General features: G+C 34.5%; 1 protein-coding gene across 6 annotated transcripts in view; it reads left to right on the forward strand.

Moving 5' to 3' along the window:
• ATAD2B (ATPase family AAA domain containing 2B) overlaps window positions 1-20,466 on the forward strand; it is a 156,353-nt gene that overhangs the window by 92,616 nt on the left and 43,271 nt on the right. For all 6 annotated transcript variants that reach the window (XR_011426160.1, XR_011426159.1, XM_070235853.1 and 3 more), the window contains exons 18-19: window positions 3,040-3,226; window positions 13,616-13,801. Coding sequence is in view for 4 of the 6 variants with exons in the window: in XM_070235853.1 (XP_070091954.1) it covers window positions 3,040-3,226; window positions 13,616-13,801 (373 nt within the window). In the remaining 2 variants the exon portion in view is untranslated. The remainder of the gene's footprint in view (window positions 1-3,039; window positions 3,227-13,615; window positions 13,802-20,466) is intronic.

The following is a 20,466-nucleotide window of genomic DNA, read 5'->3' on the forward strand; positions in this document are numbered from 1 at the left end:
CCTGCATTGCCCTAAATAGTTGAAAGAAACTGGATGTATGAAGTACATTAGTCACCCCACATGGCCAAGTGCTTTTTAGTCTCTGGTCCTTTGCACATCGTATTTTTATTTCTTGGAATTCATCCTTTCTGCTTCCAATCTGTTGTGTTTCTGCTTTGGTAACACTTTTCCAGGAAAATTTCTATGAGTCTCGAATTGGGGTCTCTCATAGCACTCTCTACTTAAACAGTACCAGTTATTAATAACACTGAATTATAGTAGTTTGTGTATTTTCTTTTTCCGTTGAATACCTCTCAATGATTAGCTCTGTGATAACAGTGGTATTGTTAGATACCTAGGGCCGAGGTTTTCAGCATAGGAAGCATTCTACAATTGTTAAATGAATGAACTTTTTTTTTTTTTTGAGGAGGATTAGCCCTGAGCTAACATCAGCTGCCAATCTTCCTTTTTTTGCTGAGGAAGACTGGTCCTGAGCTAACATCTGTACCCATCTTCCTCTGCTTTATATGTGGGACGCCTACCACAACACGGCTTAGCTGAGCGGTGCCATATCTGTACCTGGGATCCGAATTGGTGAACCCTGGGCCACCGAAGTGGAACGTGCACACTTAACTGCTGAGCCAGCAAGCCAGTCTTGAATGAACATTTTAAAAAACGTTATCTTTTTCTATTTTCTTTTTGAATTGTCTATGTCCTTTGCCCATGAAGATGTTTTTTTGTTAAAATAGTATGCATATAAGCTCTTTATACATTGAGAACCATTCCTGATAATGGCAAATTCTTTGTTTCATTTGGATGTTTGCCATTTGGTGCAGATTGTAATTTTTGAGTTATCAAAGTGTGCAGATCTTTTGGGCCGGCCCCGGTGTCCAAGTGGTTAAGTTCGCACGCTCTGCTTTGGCGGCCCAGGGTTTCGCTGGTTCAGATCCTGGACAGGAACATGGCACTGCTCATCAGGCCATGGTGAGGTGGCGTCCCACATGCCGCAACTAGAAGGACCCACACCTAGAATATACAACTATGTACTGGGGGGATTTGGGGAGAAAAAAGCAGAAAAAAAAGTTTAGATTTTTATAAATTAAAAATTTATGAATCTTTCATTTTTTGCTTAGTTTCTGTGTTAGGATTAATTTTGTTTATTCTGTGAAATCAGGCTCTGAATCCTCTGTATTTTAAAACATTTATTTTGTAATCCATCTCTGTTCCGTTTATTTTTTATGCTTGTTATCTTCTATAAAATTCTTTCAATTACTGTAACTTGTTTCCTGGGCTGCCTATTATGTTCCACTGATCTGTGGGTTTTTTTTCTTCTTTTTTGGGGGTGTATTCTACATTCTTTTCTATTATTCTATTCTGTAATAAGTTTCATTATAAAGTAGGAGACATCTTAACATAGTGGTTCAGAACCTGGGCTTTGCAATTATATTGACTTGAATGAGAATTTGAACTGTGTTCCCACCCACTTGTACAGTCTTAAATCTAACCTCCCTGTGTCTTGGTTTCTTCATTTGTTTAATAAGAGGGAACTATGTATTTCATAGAATAGTTAAGAAATTAAACAAGAAACCTGTGAGAAGTGCTTGTTACCAAAATAGGTCTACATGTTCTCAGATTGGAGCTAACACACTTTTCCAAAGTTTTCTTGATGTTATTTGATTATTCCTTCAGATAACGTTGCAAATTAGTTTTAAATCTCCCTCCCCCCCGAAATTCTTTTGGAATTTGGATTTGAATTTTTTTTTTACCTCTGAGGAAGATTTACCCTGAGCTGACATCTGTGCCAGTTTTCCTCTGTTTTGTATGTGGGTCACCGCCACAGCATGGCTGACAGTGGTGTAGGTCTGGGCCCGGGATCCAAACCCAGGCTGCCAAAGTGGAGCGTGCCAAACTTTGCCACCATGCCATGGGGCCAGCCCCTTAATCTGAATTTTTAAATATATAAAATAAAATGCTATAAGCTGTATAAATGTAGTTAACTGTAAATGCGTTGAGAAGAATTGACATATTCAGGCTCGTGATGTATTCTATATAGTGTCACACTTTTCTTGCTAAGTTATTTAATATTGTTTGTTTTATCATTTTTATTTTTGCAGCTATGAATAGGATCTTCTTTCCTTCTTTATGTTGGTTATTGATGGTATTTAGGAAATCTTTTGACTTTTTAATTTCTATCTTCTGTCATATTACTTTGCTGGTAGACTCTGACAGTTACTAGTCAATTCTCTTGGATTTTCTACTCATATTCTTTACAAGTAAAAGTATTTTCCTTATTTCTTTCCATTAGTTCCATTTTTAATATGCTTTGTTCTTATTGCATTGTTTAGAATTTCCTGCATTTTCTATAGTGATAGTAGATAAACTTGTTTCATTTATCATTTTAATGATGCTATAGAATCTTGAGAATACTGATTGAGTTTGTTTCTGTCCCCCTCCCGCCCTCTCGAGTTTGGTTTAATATATTTTCTTTAATTTGCCTTCTCTAGTGTAGGGTTTTAGATGTCATGGGTTAGGGCAAGAAAGTTAGTTTTTATTGGCCCAGAAACAAAATTGCTGTCACTGAAAAAGCCCTACATTTTTTTTTCTATTCTAAAAATTGTGGTAAAATATATATAAAATTTACCACTTGAACCAGTTTTTTAAAAAAAGTCCTACATTTTGGGTACTCTTCAAATGTACCTCTTTGTTGGAGAAGAGGGATTCTTCTCATTTGACCTTGGATAATTAATAACAAAATGACACTTAGTGTCTGAAGCATTTTCCGAGTTAGTATATGTAGTATGATAAGATGAATACCCAGCTATTTTTATTTTCTTTTAAAATGGATTTTTATGTTTTTACATTTTGGTCATTGATATGGTCAGAGAGATCAAAATTTAAGACTGTAATTAGTAAAAAAATGATTCATTACTTAAAAAAGAAGAAAGTTCTATTAATTTAGACTTAACGTTCTTTTAATGTAAATATTTTGCCTAATGTTTCATATTAATCTCCAGAGTGTATAGTTTTGAAGTAATTAATTATGTCTCACATGTATTGCAGGTCACCATATCATCAACCAACCTCTTACAGGCCAAGATTATTACTGTCTGGAGAACGAGGCTCAGGTCAAACTACTCACCTTGCTCCAGCTCTTTTGCACACTCTAGAAAAGTTCTCTGTGCACAGACTAGATCTCCCAGCACTTTATTCAGTTAGTGCCAAAACACCTGAAGAATCCTGTGCACAGGTAGGTTTGTACCACATCAGAGTACTTCCAACTTTCTTATTGTTAATAGCTCAGTAGTGTTTATAGATAAAATGCTTTCAAGAAACAGTAATACGAGTGTTAACTTTTTGTTGGTTATTCATTAACATTCTAATATTAAGGCAAAGAATCCCTTTGATGTGTAACATTTTTTAAAGTGAGCTCATTGTTTTTCCCGTGATACTTCATTCTTTTCTGAAATTTTAGTATCCTATTTCTTGTATTAAAGTTTCATTAAACAGTGTAGAAAAGGAGTTTCTTTTGCTTTTTTCTGACCCTCTTTTCAAAGCTGTGGTTTCAGAGCCTTTCTAGACTTTTGTCTGTACTTACAGCCTTATCATAAGAAGGGAAATTATATACAATTTGAGATGCCAGAATTTAAAATTAATATAGAAAAGTGATAGTAATTTTAAAATTATATGTATTTGTATCAACAGTCAAGTGTATTTTATATTTGCTGGTTTGTGAAGCAAAGTTCTAGTGGGGCTGATTATATTTCTTGAGGTTTTAATATATAACTATGAATTTATTCTGAGTGTGTCATGTTGGAACTAGGAGTCAGGGGAATAAGTTTTTTTAGCCAAGGGACCATATCTCCACCATTTCCGTCTCTCTTACACAGTACCTAGCTCATAATAAGTGCTCATTAAATTTTGAGTAATGTTTCTTACAAATAAATTAGATAGAGGAATGTTAGTTTGTACTTTGATATTTGCCCTACTTTTAGAGATTAGATGACTGGTGTAGTAACACTTAAGAGCATTGGACACAATTTTGTTGTTTTTTTCAGTGACATTTTATAAATGTTTAATACATATACTATCTAATTGAAAACGCCTTTTGTACCTTGTAGCAAGAAATATATATATTTTAAACAGTTCACAGTGTCAATATCATTTGTCTTTTACTTCTTGTTCTTTGGGTATGAACATCCTAGCAGCACTTTAATACTTATAAAGCCCTCTGTAAAGATTTTTTTCTAAAACCTGTGGCCTGAATGAAAAGCTGTATACCAGTAATTTGCTCCAAGTTTTATACATTGAACTCATCCTGGCTGTGAATATTTTCCACTACTGTTGATTTATGTGTTTGCTCATATTTTTCCTTTTTAATGAGACAGAATTATTGCAGTTTGTATTCAAGAGAATTACTCAGTACCATTTAAAATAAATCCAAGTGATTTACTAGGAACATATAAATTAGCAAAATTGACCCGAGAGAGAATCCAAACGGACACTAGCTGTGGAAGAAGAAATTGAGTATCAAAAAAAATCACTAAATCCAGACAGTTTCAGAGGTGACTTCTTTTAATTTTAAAGGATAGGATCATTTTGATGCTAGTTAAACTGTTCCAAAGCATAACAAAAGAAGGAAGGCTATGAAATCAACAAAAACAGTGATGATAAACCTTTGAAAAAAATACGAAGAAAACAAAAGACTAATCTAACTTAGACAATGGTCATGAAGTAAATATTACAAATGGAATCTAGTAGCACATCAAATGAGTATTATACCATTATTAAGGCGTTATTATTACATTCATTTAGTTAGACATTGAGAGATATAAATATTGGAATGGACACATTGAAGTAATAAATAATTGCCTGTGATATGATTGTATATTTGGAAAACTTATAGTATCAACTGAAAAACTAGTAGGGACAATAAGAGAAATCCATAAGGTGGACACTTTCAAAGTTAATGTTGTAAAATCAATAGTTTTCTTTTATGATAACAAGTTAGAAATATAATGAAAAAAGGTTTCATTTAAAATAGCGTCTAAGTTTACCTAGGAATTAATTTAAACAATTAGCTTGCAGGGCCTAAAAGAAGAAAACTAAAAATTCAGTTGAATAAATGAAAGACCCACCTTGCTTTTAGTTACTATACTCCAGTTCAAAGTGTGGACTCAGGCAAATTGCACAAATTAAAGTCTTAGTTGCTGGGGCTCACCCCATGGCCGAGTGGTTGAGTCGCCACGTGCTCTGCTTCAGTGGCCCAGGGTTTTGCCAGTTCAGATCTTGGGTGCGGACATGACACTGCTCATCAAGCCATGCTGGGGCGATGTCCCACATAGCACAACCAGAAGGATGTACAACTAGAATATACAACTATGTACTGAGGGGCTTGGGGGAAAAGAGAAAGAAAAAAAAAGAAAATCTTAGTTACTTTGCTTATTGATTGTAGCCTTAGAAAAGTTGCCTAACCTCTTTGAACCTTAATTTTCTCATCTTTGAAATGAAGATAATAAAACCACATAAGGTTGTGATTATGAAAATAAACTCATCCTAGACTTGGCATACAATACCCAACAAGTGTTAGCTGTCATCATGTTTATCACTGATGCTGTAGCTCCTTTCACAACTAATGGCTGGTAAGACTCAAAATTGGAAAACTGTGAATTTTTTCCTGAATTAATGTATAAATTCAGTGTAATCTCCATTATAATCCTCCTAAATTTAAGAGAAGTCAAAAAAGGGCTCTATGTATCCTCTAGAAAATAAGTATGAACATAGCAAGGAGAATTCTAGAGGAAAACGTGTGATGAGGGAGCCCTACCAGATTTTTAAAGATATAATATTACTACAGTAATAAAGAATTTGTGAGCCAATCCTGATGGCCTTGTGGTTAAAGTTCTGTGTGCCCCACTTAGCAGCCCAAGTTCAGTTCCCAGGTGCAGAACCACACCACTCATCTGTCAGTAGCCAGGCTGTGGTGGAGGCTCACATAGAAGAGCCAGAAGTACTTACAACTAGAATATACAACTGTGTCCTGGGGCTTTAGGGAGGGAAAAAAAAAAAAAGAAAAGAGAAGATTGGCAACAGATGTTAGCTCGGGGCAAATCTTTCCTAGCAAAAAAAACAAACAAGAATTTGTACCTGTACAGGGATAAGCTAAGTAATAGAACAAAAGAGAGAATTCACACTTAGGCCTGTGTAGAAATGAGAATTTCATATTCAGTGATGATGATGCTGGTGATGATGATGGTGGTGGTGGTGGTGATGACATTTGATAATCACAGTAGATAGTATAAATGGATTATTTAATAGATAGTCTTGGAAAACTGGCTGGCTCTATGAGGGGAAAAAGAAAAACAAAACAAAATTGCATTTCCTAACCTTTTTCTGTAGCCCCAAAATAAATTCTGGATTGTCAGTGGGACTATAAAAGTGTTAGGAGCATTCACAAGGTCAGTATATTAATTATCTTGGATATGAGAAAGTAATTTCTAAGCAGTGAACAAAAGCCAGAAAATATAAAGATATGATTAAGTTCTACTTTATAAAATTTTAAACTATACCTGGCAAAAAACATTCTTTAAATAAAAGTAATAGGCATAACCTGGTAAAAAGTATATTTGTAACACACATATCAAGGACAAGTTTCCTGAACATACAAAAATATGTTAAAATCAATAAGAAGAAAGAATAGCAACCTAATATAAAATAGGAGTATGCCATTTTTAGGGAGAAAAAAATAGAAAACGCAACCAATAAAAATTTGAAAAGATTCTTAACCTCACTTATAAGTGAAAAAAATGCAAATTAAAGCAACAAGATGCCATTTTAAAACAGCTGTCGAGTTTGTAAAAATAAAAGCTTGATAATGCCTAGTGTTGGAGATGTATGATACTCACACTTGACTGATAGAAATTTAAATTTATTTAATGATTTTGGAGTGTAGTTTGTCACTGTCTTTTAAAGTTTCAAGTACATATAAGCTTTTGACCCAGGAATTTTACATTAAGGAATTTTTTCCTAAAGATATGTTAGTTATCAGTATTCACTGCTGAGTGTACAAGGATATTCATCACAGCATTGTGCAGAATTGCCAAACAAAATAAGACAAAAAGAAACAAACTAAATGTCCTTTAGTGGTGTACCAGCTCAAATAAATTATGGTATATCCACATACAAAGGAATACTATGAAACCATTAATAAGAATGATGTAGATTTATGTAGGCTGATAAGGAAGATGAAGGAGATATAAGTGAAAAAGGCAAGTTGTACATCAGTCTATCTAAGGTGATCTTTAATAAAAAAATTAAAAATATATATTCATGCTTATGTATAAGTAGGAATTTTATCCAAGAATACCCCCCAAAACTGTTAACAATTGTTGCTTTGGCTTGGGGGAAGGAATTTGGAGGATTGGGGAATGGATAAAGTTTCTCATTTTAGTTGATACTCTGCTGTACTGTTTGGAATTTTTTTTCCTTTTTAATGTATATTTGACAGTATCAAGTAAAGTAAGGATAAAACCGCTTTGAAAGAGGAACCTTTTCAAAGTGAGAGGGTATTGTGACTACAGTTTTTCTTTATGGCTAATATGTGTAAAAATTCACAAACACATTACTGGCTTAATGTTAGGCGAGGAAATAACTTAGGAAGTTTTGTAGTAAACTACGTTGATGTTACTGAGATCCTAGGATTTTTTTCTGAATTCTACTTGGCATCATTGGGCTAAATTTGAATTCTAACTGCATACTCTTTGGTCTTTTTCACATTTCTTGGCTTTTACTACTTTTTTGTCGTGTTGGTGGGGAGAGTGGAGAGAGGTGTCACTTGGTAGTGGAAAATAAAAACCTACCATTTGTTGTTTTGGTTGTCTTAGCTACATCTAGTACGTCAAGACATCTCCTCTTCTCTGCTTTTGCCTGTGAGCTTCTGGGTTAGAAGTAGAGCTTATTCTTGAGTGACCACCACCAGTCTGCCCGGGATCTGAGTCAGGATTTTGCAGTCCTGGTAGCTGAAGCCCAGGTTTTCTCTGTGCGCTGACCAGAGACCAGATAAACTGTCCTGGTTAATCCTTGATTGTTTGTATTTTACGTGCATATTTAAAATTATTTTAAATTCATAAATATAATACTGTGATTTCTAAAAGAAAACCTCCAAAAAGGGGCTATTATACAATGAAACTGAGAAATTTTTTTCTTAATTTGAGTCTAAGTAGGTGTAGAAGTCCTAGGGAAGAGAGCACACAAGTCAGGTGCCAAAATGCTGGAAAGCATTCTCTCTCTGCTTCTGTTCTTCCCTTTCTTTTTTTCCCTTTTGCCTTACTTCTCTTGAGAGTTGATCCTCCTGTAGGCAGGATTATCTTTAAATAGATGGGGAATATAAGGGTTCAGTCTGTGGCAAATTATTCCTCTGTGCATTTCTCTTTTCCCCAGCCTCTAAAATACTTAATATAAATTAAATTGGGATATTTAATAGTGTAACATGAACATGAAAGTCAGTCTTAAAGGAAAGAAGTCTTAAATCACATCTACAGGGCTGTATTTATATGTGTGAGAAGCTGGAATGGTGGAAGAGCCCTACTTGTTACTTCTTTATACTGTGGAGACGATGTTTATTGTATGTCTGTTCTTTAAAGCATATCCACACACAAGCATATAAATGATGAAACTTCCTTTTCTCCTTCTGAGATTGACTTAGCTATTGATTAATAATTGGGAGAAAAATGGTAGAGGAGTTAGTGTCTATTGTAGGGTTTTCTCATTGTTTCTTAAGATTAGTGTGCATAAGAATCCCCTGGGGGGTGCTTATTAAAATTTCTGCTTCCCTAGTTCCACAGCCAGAGATTCTGATTCATTAAATTTGGGATGAGCCCCAGGAATCTGCTCTTTAAACGTGCATCCCAGATGTTCCTATTCTAGCTCTTTAGGAGATCACACGTTGAGATGTAGTGCTTTAGCTGATCCCTGGACACTACTAGCTAAGACATTTATTGCTGAAACAAATGCCAGAGTTCATAAAGTGTGTGTGTGTGTGTGTGTGTGTGTGTGTGTATGTGTATGTATGTATGTATGTATGTATGTATGTTACTGAGCATTTCGTAGACTTCTATAGGTCTTGGAAGGAGAATGGAAAACCCTGGTGTAGCCTGAAAGATTTATAGTTTCTCCATTAGGGTCACAAGTAATTATTGAGCCCCACAACAAGGCAGGAGCTATTAGTATCTGTAGTAGAAAACTGATCTATTAACATTCTTAAAAAAAAAAAAAAAGAAAAGAACTATGATTCCCCGTTTCTGACATCTTCAAATGTATGTTTTTGCCTCTTGTATTATTTCTACCATTGATTTAGGAAAAAAAGGATTGAGGCATGTGTTGTATTTTATATCTTTCATTAATACAGAAGTATGATTGAAAAGATAAATTTGTCTGTTAAAAGCTTTGGAGTTTGGGTACTGTAGGGTGTTATGAATAATTTCAAATGGTCAATAAGATGGTTTTGTTTGTTTGTTTGTTTTCTTTGGTGAAAATTTAAGTATTTTTGTTTGCCCAGAAAGAAATTATATCTGGAAATTCTCAAGGGAAATCCTTTTTGGTTAAGTAGCATTAAGGCAATAATTTACTTACCTGTGTGTGTATTTTGGATGCTCTTGTGTTTGCACATAAGGATTTTTGGATTTCTCCACGATAGTCTGTGTATACTTTGGATGCTCTTGTGTTTTTGCACATGGGTTTGTGTTTTATCACAAACAACAAAATTTTTTTTTTTAAGTTGTAAGCAAATTAAATTATCGTGGTCCAGAGTGTATCACCTTTACTGAAATTCTTGAAGTTTTTAGGCAGTGAAGATATCAGAAAAGGAATTCGGATGAGTTAATTTTCATAAAATGTTAATTTGTATTACAACCATCGTTCAGAAACTCTAGTATAGTTGTGTTTTATAATAGGCTGATTTTATATGCTTGAAAAGAAATTGGACACCTTATTTCTTGAATCCTGAATCCTCAGATCCCAGACAGTGCAGCCTTTTCACAGAGATGCTCAATAAATCCTAGGTAAATAGAATGTAAATGGAGTATAGTGATGTATATGGAAATAAGTTTATCAGTAAGGCGGATATATTATTTTAATATTTTGTGTTAGCATGGTGTAAGGAATTAAGCTTATTTTAATAGTGCTTTTTAACTTTTATAAAAGTTGAGAATATTTTAGCCCCCAAGATTTTTCTTTGACCTATGTTTTATAATTTTACAACATTCATAATACTGTAACATGACCAAGACAAATGCTAGAAGTTTATTAATGACAAAAGTCATTTCCCTTTTTCTTGTATAGCCCCTTTCAGGAAAGTGAAAGCTGTACTGCTTGGAGCTTTCTGCTTCATTCACATTTGCACTTAAAATTATTCTTGTTTTCAGTTTCTAAAGAGAATGGCTTGTTGTGGCTGTATATTCTTAACTTTTAAAATATAGTAAATGTTCATGCACTGAACATTTTAATTTGGCAGCTAAAGTACTGACTTGACAGAGATGATAAGAATTCTTGTAAATGTAGGTACAATTTATATTAGTGCTTACTTGTGTGGATACTTCTAACTTCAGTGGCCTGATTTTTGCCTTTCATATCTTTAATATTCAGAGGAAGTAGTTTGTGGTTTTCTTTTTAAATAAGGAAACTTAAAACAAAATTTTAGTTGTATAAGAGACCATGATGTCTGGGGCAAGAAGAGGTCAGAGGAAATAGACTATATTGTTTAAAGAATCAAAATGAACAGTTCACATACATTGGTGTTTGTTCATTTTATTTGTGCAAGAGTGCTGGTCATGTCAGTGGTATTCTGAAACGGTTGGTTCAGTAATTTGGCCTACTGTCTTTTTTTCTCTATAACAGTTTTTCTGTTTTCTACTACACCTTGCACATCCACCAATCCAAGACACCCTGTAGGTGAGTATTTTTCTAGTTATCAAATGGCATCACTTGTTCCCAAGACAGTTGCCGCTTCACTAAAACTAGGCTTTATTTTTCTACTCTGAATTATCTGATTAATTGATTTCACAGAGTGTTATCTTATTCTTCAACTTTAAAAGTTTACCAGCAAACTGCTGAAGAGCTGTTTTTACCTTATAGAAAAATCACAATAGGATTAAACTTTTTTCTGAATTTTTAAATGCTATTCTCAGACTCTATTCTTTTAGAATTTTCATTACAAAAACTGGAGAAGTAGAACAGCTTGACTGTTTATTTAAAGAAAATATGAAAGTTTGTTTTAGTATTCTGAGATAACATGGAATAAGGCATTAAAAATAAAACTGGTTTTAGTAATGCTTTTAAATTTTTGTAGACATTAAGGATGTTTTTCCTTTAAAGGCTTAGGAGAAAAATTTTGAAAATATTCCCTGGATATTCGTATTGCGTAAAGTTAGGTTAATTCTCACTTGGGTAGTTAGATATTCATGGACCAGAAAGCCTAAGCCTTTTTATTTTTCTATGTTGTCTTATACTTTTTCTTTTTTTCTGTTTTTTTTTTCTCCTCTAGGTTTTAAGGTATAATTAAAAAAATTCTACTAATAAAGATATTTTTCTAAAGTCTTTGGAAGTAAAAAGGTCAATAGAATATCATGTTCAATTCATTAATTTTGAGGGGATTGGATGAAAAGAGGAGAGAAATAGGAAAAGATCCTCAACTCTTTTTAGAGTTGGTGATGCTTATATATCTAGTTCAGCCTTGCAAATAAGTTTAAAACACCTACAGTACTGTATTCTTTAACTTTTGGCTCTAAGTTTTTGTTATCATTTAACCTTCTCTTGCTTTGCCCATACTCTTTGATACTCGTTAGCAGCTAGATCTTCTCAGCACATATTCCTAGAAAACCTAACCTACAAGTAGTAGAATAAAAGGCAAAATTTCATTTTTTTAAAGGCATGATTTCTCATTTCTCCCTGGGCATGTGGTAACTTGCATGGCTGAATTAGGTGGTTAGTTTTGTGAGGTTTCTCAGTAAGCTAAATAGCTTGTTAGTCTTTTCCGTATAATCATCTTTCTCTCCTTGCTGACTCTCCTTAGTTTTGCCAGCACGAAGTGGGAGTTGGAAAGCGACAAAAGGCGCCGGTCACTGTCTTCCACGTACCATGCCTGATTTAGGTGGCATGTAATAATTTTTGTTTTTGGAATAAAATGCCTCACTTGCCTTTGTGCTCCTGTGTGGTTCCTTCCTTTGCCAATATTTATGCTTATTTTTCTCTTATGAATCTTCTGCAAGAACTTTGGAAAACAATAATCCTTGGATTTTCAAGATCCAGGATAAGAGGGTGCGTGTTTGCAGAAAAGGTCAAAATTTGAGAATCCTGAAGGAGTTGTACTGTACAACTGTTCTGGATTGGTGGATATGCAAATGTTAAAGGGAAGGAGCAAATATTACTTTTGATGTGAGTGATCATAACATCTACATTTCCAATTTTGGGGAAACGTTTTATTTGCACATCTTTGATCTGGTTTATTGTTAAATTGGCAATGCACTTTATTTTACACAGGAGGTTTAAAGCTGTATCAGATGCAGTATTTGAAAAATTCATGCAAGTGGTAGGCTTACTCCTTAAAGAAAAATAATCCTTTTGATTCTTAGGAGCGTTGTGATAATCCTAATCATTTTAAATATTAGATTCTTAATTCTGTATCTTGCACATTACACAGGTTAATTGAAATGTGTTTAGAATAAGGGAAAATAGAGAATTTTAGAAATAGAATTCTCAAACTAAGGTGAAGATAGATAGTCAGATTTTTGTACTTATTCCTATACTTGTTAAGAGTATTGAAGAGATGTCCTGTTAATCTGCGAGAATTTGTTGATGGCCTTTTGAGCTGTTGTTGATGTGTATGTAAAGGGCAGGAGTTCTGCTTAGCAGCTTACTAATAGCCAACCTGCTCCTTATTGGCGTGTGTTGGCAGAGTGCGACTGAAGCTGTGGTTAGGACTCTTTTTTTTTAACACCTGAGGAAACTTTATTTCGTATTTTCTGACAATGGGAGTGTCTCATAGCTTTTTGCTAATTTATTTATTGCTTTTTAGAGATGAAAGGGTATTTTGTGACTATTTTATGGAAGATTGACTTAAGGTAATGGGAGGTAAACAAGTGGTGCAACAGTTAGTTCATTAATTTTAAGCTCTAGAGTGGTACATCTTGGTTAAAATATTTATTAATCCGTATGTTGAGTGATTTTAGGCACTGTGCACAAACATGTAAACTGTGTCTTTTCTTCTTCTTTGTGCTTACTGATATTACTCTGATATGGGTGACATATGGGTGCATGTTTATCTCTTTATCTGCAGCAATTTTATAGTGATGTTTTGCTTTATTATCTTTATGTGATATGTAAGTGGAGCAATTTGCTACCTTTATACTGTTAATATGTACTGAATAGGAATAATAAATGGCAAGAAAATTCTTTTTTTTAGGTGGAGCAAGGGTAGATAGAAGCTGTATGTAAGCCTTATGCATCATATCTTGAACAACTTAATATCTGGGCTGAAAACAATTACAGTAACAGGCCTGACGTATTTCATGTATTTGGGGGTTACTAGATAGACTTTAGAATAACATCAATTTGGATTTTTAATACCAGTTCTTTCCTTAATTAGATTTTTCGTGAAGCTCGAAGAACAGTACCTAGTATTGTTTACATGCCTCACATTGGTGATTGGTGGGAAGCTGTCAGTGAAACTGTGAGAGCAACTTTTCTGACATTGCTACAAGATATACCATCATTTTCACCTATATTTTTATTGTCTACCTCTGAAACCATGTACAGTGAACTGCCTGAAGAGGTAAGAACTGATTCAATATTTATCTTTCCGTATTACTTTGTTTTAAAATAGTTGACCTTGTCAATTTTACACATTTTAATTACTATAAAATCAGTACTGTCAAGGTTCATGCCTTGGTTGTACCACTTATTAGCTGTGTGACTCACTATAGTTAATTAATGTTTGAAGCTTCAGTTTCTTTTTTGGTATAATAGTGATATATTCCTCAGTCTTCTTGTGAAGATTGAGATAATTCACGCTTAGACCAGAACCTGATATATATATAGTACCTACTAAGAAGGTTGTAGCTGTGTCATTGTCAGTTACATTATAGTTGTCATTCTCATCCTTATCGTCTGCTAGATTATCTGGTGGGATTTGACCTTTCAGTTCTTTCATTGGTAGCATCATGTTAAGTGAATATTATTAGTATTGTGCATATTTTTCAAATCTGATATTTAGCTTTTAAGTCCAATCCAACTCATATTTAATATATTAGAATTAAAGGTAAAATCACAGTTGTTTTCAGAAAAAAGTAGTAGATCAACTCATGTGAATGAAATTGATTTTTAAAAAATTGTTTTAATACTCTGAGCTTAGTAATCTCCTTTAGAAATGCTTAGAAATATTTTACCCACACAACATAGTTCATATAAAAGAGTCACGTTTTAATTTTATAATATAAATCTTGACTGTGTAGAATTTTATGATTAAGATATCTGTTTACTGAGTTCTTTTGTTCTGTTTTAAAGCTTGTTAGCTATCTTGCTAAAGTGGATTTGTACAACTTACTACTCTTGTAAGAAAAGTGTATTAAATGTAGGATAATTCATTTTTAGTTAATCAGAAGTTGATATTATTTGGCGACTATTAATCAGAATGTTTTTTATCATTGGCGCAATAAGGTTTGGTAGAATGCTGTGTTAATTAGTAGTTAAAATAATAGAAATTTACTAACATTGAATCCTGAAATTTCAGCTCTTTTTCCCCCCTTTTTCTTCTTTCTTCTTTGCCTTTATTTACCACGTAGTTACTAAAGGTATCATGGATATTCACATTTGTGGGATGAAGATTATGGAAATTCTCTCAGACTGCTGATTACATAACATGTTTTATGATAATTTTTCTTAAGAAATCCTCCTCTACCCCTAAACCTTTTGTTTTTTTTGGGGGGGGAAGATTAGCCCTGAGCTAACTACTGCAGGTCCTCCTCTTTTTGCTGAGGAAGACTGGCCCTCAGCTAACATCCGTGCCCATCTTCCTCTACTTTATACGTGGGACGCCTACCACAGCATGGTGTGCCAAGTAGTGCCATGTCCGCACCTGGGATCCTAACCCATGAACCCCGGGCCGCTGAGAAGCGGAATGTACAAACTTAACTGCTGCGCCACCTGGCCGGTCCCCAAGCCTTTTGTTTTAATTTCAGCTTTGCCATTAGAATGCTTGCTTTGTTTAGGTCACAAACCGAGATAATAGTGAATAATACTTAGCACATATTGATAAACATTTGGTGAATGAATGAAAAGCATAGAGAGTAGCAAACCAAGTAACTGTAGGTAAGCACGGTGCCAGATCTAGGGAAGAAATGGGGACAGGGGTGGCAGAAAGCCAAGTGATTCTGAAAGAAAGAAATGGCTAGTTACTACAATGTATTTAAGAGAATATGATGAATGAGTTAACGGTAAGGTGCATATTTTAACCTATCAAATAGGCAAATATAAAAAATGGTTGGATAAACTCTCTCCAGGGAAAACCATAGTAATACATTTAAATATGTGTATACCTTTTAGCTCAGTATTTATAGGTAATTATCCAAAGTGTTTTTCATGGACAAACATGAAGATATGCAGAAGAAAGAACACAAAACATACAAGAGTGTTTATCATAGCCTTTCTCCATAGAATACAAACTGTAATAGTCTTATTGTAGGGGGTTGGTTAACTTATAGTAGATTCCTTCTATGAAACACAGTGAGACCATTAAAAATAGTGATGTAGAAAATATTTGATGTCATGAAAAGATGTTTGCATATATTGTTAAAAATGCAGGTAATAAATCAGTATGTATGGTATTACCCAAGTTTATATAGAAATAAGTATATATTATATATTTTATATATATATAACTAATAACAGAAATGTTAATAGTAATTATCTCAGGACATTAAGATTGTAGTAATTTTCATTTTATCTATATTTTCTAAATCTTCTGTAATAAACGAGTTATTAGAAAATAAACTCAGAAATGAAAAGAAAATGTTCTCTACTCAGTTTTTAAAAGTAGGACAAAACCAAAAAGAATTCGTCACCATGAGACAAATATTTTATTAGGAGTATAAAGCCACTTTGTTTCTGTGGGACAAAATGACAACCCCATCTTATAGAGCCCTTTTAACATTCTCTTGTAAATGTTTCTTTGTATATCTCTCTCCTAATCCAGTAGTCCCCAGAGTAAGTTTATACTCAAGACAATGCAGTGGGATATTGAGAAAAACATTAGAACTTCTGTTCATTTTTATTTTTCATATTATCTTAAATATTTTGTGTGTGTTTTATAATAGAAATAATATTAGTAGAATAGTATATTTAAATAAATATGTGTATACTGGAGGGGATATTTTCAAGTTTCTTACTGATAAAGTATTTGATCAAAAACATTTGGAAATCGTTGTTCTAGATCAGCTGTTTTCAAAGACTTTCAGGGGCTTGTCACATTCCTGTTTTTTCCAACCATATATCTGCTTGAATATAGGTTTTTTTCCACATGTACTTCAGTCAGAACAACATATCGTAACAGATTGAATGCAGAAGCAGAAATGAGAATCCAGTTGTCTTTCATTAAGCCAGACATTAAAAAGATTTGAAGAAATGTAAAACAATGAATGCCACCTTTCTCTCTACATTTTATTTTATATATATTTTGAAAAATATATTTTTCAAAGGAATATGTTTTTTAATGTAATGGGTTTTTTTTAACGCTTTTTTTTTTTTAAAGATTTTATTTTTTCTTTTTCTCCCCAAAGCCCCCCGGTACATAGTTGCATATTCTTCGTTGTGGGTCCTTCTAGTTGTGGCATATGGGACGCTGCCTCAGCGTGGTTTGATGAGCAGTGCCATGTCTGCGGCCAGGATTCGAACCAACGAAACACTGGGCCGCCTGCAGCGGAGTGCGCGAACTTAACCACTTGGCCACGGGGCCGGCCCCTAATGTAATGGGTTTTTAATGAATATATAATTTGGAATGTTCTTAGTTTTAATTTTTTTTATTGAGTTATTGATAGGTTACAATCTTGTGAAATTTCAGTTGTACATTAATGTTTGTCAGTCATGTTGTAGGTGCACCACTTCACCCTTTGTACCTACCCCCCACCCCACATTTCCCCTGGCATCCACTAAACTGTTCTTAGTCCATAATTTTAAATTCCTCATATGAGTGGAGTCATACACAGATTATCCTTCTCTCGCTGGCTTATTTCACTTAACATAATTCTCTCAAGGTCCATCCATGTTATTGCAAATGGAATGATTTTGTTCTGTTTTGCAGCTGAGTAGTATTCCATTGTATATATGTACCACATCTTCTTTGTCCATTCGTCTGTTGCTGGACACTTAGGCTGCTTCCACCTCTTGGCTATTGTAAACAGTGCTGCAATAAACATTGGGGTGCATAGGACTTTTGGGATTTCTGACTTCAGGCTCTTTGGATAAATACCCAGTAGTGGGATGGCTGGATCGTATGGTAGTTCAATTTTTAATTTTTTGAGGAATCTCCATACTGTTTTCCATAGTGGCTGCACCAGTTTGCATTCCCACCAGCAGTGTATGAGGGTTCCTTTTTCTCCGCAACCTCTCCAACATTTGTTGCTATTAGTTTTAGATATTTTTGTCATTCTAACGGGTGTAAGGTGATATCTTAGTGTAGTTTTGATTTGCATTTCCCTGATGATCAGCGATGATGAGCATCGTTTCATGTGCCTATTGGCCATCAGTATATCTTCTTTGGAGAAATGTCTGTTCATGTCTCCAGCCCATTTTTTGATTGGGTTGTTTGATGTTTTGTTGTTGAGTTGCGAGAGTTCTTTATATATTATGGATATTAAGCCTTTGTCAGATATATGACTTGCAAATATTTTTTCCCAGTTAGTGGGTTGTCTTTTTGTTTCAATCCTGTTTTCATTTGCCTTGAAGAAGCTCTTTAATCTGATGAAGTCCTGTTTGTTTATTCTTTCTATTGTTTCCCTTCTCTGAGAAGGCATGGTGTCCGAAAAGATCCTTTTAATACTGATGTGAAAGAGTGTACTGCCTACGTTTTCTTCCAGAAGCCTTATGGTTTCAGGTCTCACCTTTAGGTCTTTGATCCAGTTTGAGTTTATTTTGGTGAATGGTGAAAAAGAATGGTCAATTTTCATTCCTTTACATGTGGCTTTCCAGTTTTCCCAGCACCATTTGTTGAAAAGACTTTCTTTTCTCCATTGTATGCCCTCAGCTCCTTTGTCAAAGATAAGCTGTCCATAGATGTGTGGTTTTATTTCCGGGCTTTCAATTCTGTTCCATTGATCTATGCACCTGTTTTTGTACCAGTACCATGCTGTTTTGATTACTGTAGCTTTGTAGTATGTTTTGAAGTCAGGGATTGTGATGCCTCCCGTTTTGTTCTTTTTTCTCAGGATTGCTTTAGAAATTCGGGGTCTTTTGTTGCCCCATATGAATTTTAGGATTCTTTGTTCTAATTCTGTAAAGAATGTCATTGGGATTCTGATTGGGATGGCATTGAATCTGTAGATTGCTTTAGGTAGAACGGACATTTTAACTATGTTTATTCTTCCAATCCATGTACATGGAATGTCTTTCCATCTCCTTATGTCGTCATCCAATTCTCTCAGAAAGGCCTTGAAATTTTCATTATATAGGTCCTTCACTTCCTTAGTTAAATTTACCCCAAGGTATTTTATTCTTTTTGTTGCGATTGTGAATGGTATTGTATTCTTGAGTTCTTTTTCTGTTGGTTCATTACTGGAGTATAGAAATGCTACTGATTTATGCAAATTGATTTTATACCCTGCAACTTTGCTGTAGTTGTTGATTACTTCTAACAGTTTTCCAATGGATTCTTTAGGGTTTTCTATATATAAGATCATGTCGTCTGCAAACAGCGAGAGTTTCACTTCTTCCCTCCCTATTTGGATTCCTTTTATTCCTTTTTCTTGCCTGATTGCTCTGGCCAGGACCTCCAGTACTATGTTAAATAAGAGTGGTGATAGAGGGCATCCTTGTCTTGTTCCTGTTTTAAGGGGGATGGCGTTCAGTTTTCGCCCATTGAGTATGATGTTGGCTATGGGTTTGTCGTATATGGCCTTTATTATGTTGAGGTAGTTTCCTTCTATCCCCATTTTGTTCAGAGTTTTTATCATAAATGGCTGTTGGATCTTGTCAAATGCCTTCTCTGCATCTATTGAGGTGATCATGTGGTTTTTATTCCTCAGTTTGTTGATGTGGTGTATCACGTTGATTGATTTGTGGATGTTGAACTATCCCTGTGTCCCTGGTATGAATCCCACCTGATTCTGATGTATGATTCTTTTGATGAATTGCTGAATTCTGGTTGCCAAAATTTTGTTTAGAATTTTTGCATCTATGTTCATCAGTGATATTGGCCTATAGTTCTCTTTTTTCGTGGTGTCCTTGTCAGGTTTTGGTATCAGCGTGATGTTGGCTTCATAGAATGTGTTAGGAAGTGTTCCATCCTCCCTAATTTTTTGGAATAGCTTGAAAAGGATAGGTATTAAATCCTCTCTGAAAGTTTGGTAGAATTCCCCAGGAAAGCCATCTGGTCCTGGGGTTTTATTCTTTGGGATGTTTTTGATTGCTGTTTCAATCTCTTTCCTTGTGATAGGTGTGTTCAAATTGTCTGCCTCTTCTTGAGTGAGCTTTGGGAGATTGTAGGAGTCCAAGAGTTTATCCATTTCCTCTAGGTTATCCATTCTGTTGGCATATAGTTTTTTGTAGTATTCTCTTATAATCTGTTGTATTTCTGCAGAGTCTGTTGTTAGTTCTCCTCGCTCATTTCCGATTTTGTTTATTTGAGCTTTCTCCCTTTTTTTCTTTGTAAGTCTGGCTAGTGGTTTGTCAATTTTATTTATCTTCTCAAAAAACCAGCTCTTTGTCTCATTGATCCTTTCTACTGCCTTTTTTGTTTCAATAGTATTTATTTCTGCTCTGATTTTTATTATTTCTCTCCTTCTGCTGACTTTGGGCTTCATTTGTTCTTTTTTCTCTAGTTCAGTTAGGTGTGCTTTAAGGTTGCTTATTTGGGATTTTTCTTGTTTGTTAAGATATGCCTGTATTGCGATGAGTTTTCCTCTTAATACAGCTTTTGCTGTATCCCATATGAGTTGGTATGGCATGCTATCATTTTCGTTGGTTTCCAGGTATTTTTGTATTTCTTCTCTAATTTCTTCAATGATCCATTGCTTGTTCAGTAGTGTGTTGTTTAGTCTCCACATCCTTGTGCCTTTCTCAGCTTTTTTCTTGTAATTAATTTCTAGCCTTATAGCACTATGATCTGAGAAGATGCTTGTTATTATTTCAATTTTTTTAAATTTGTAGAGGCTTGCCTTGTTTCCCAACATATGGTCTATCCTAGAGAATGTTCCATGTGCACTTGAGAAGAATGTGTATTCAGCTCTT

Source organism: Equus caballus, chromosome 15, assembly GCF_041296265.1.
Source record: "Equus caballus isolate H_3958 breed thoroughbred chromosome 15, TB-T2T, whole genome shotgun sequence".
In the NCBI taxonomy this organism is placed as follows: domain Eukaryota; kingdom Metazoa; phylum Chordata; class Mammalia; order Perissodactyla; family Equidae; genus Equus; species Equus caballus.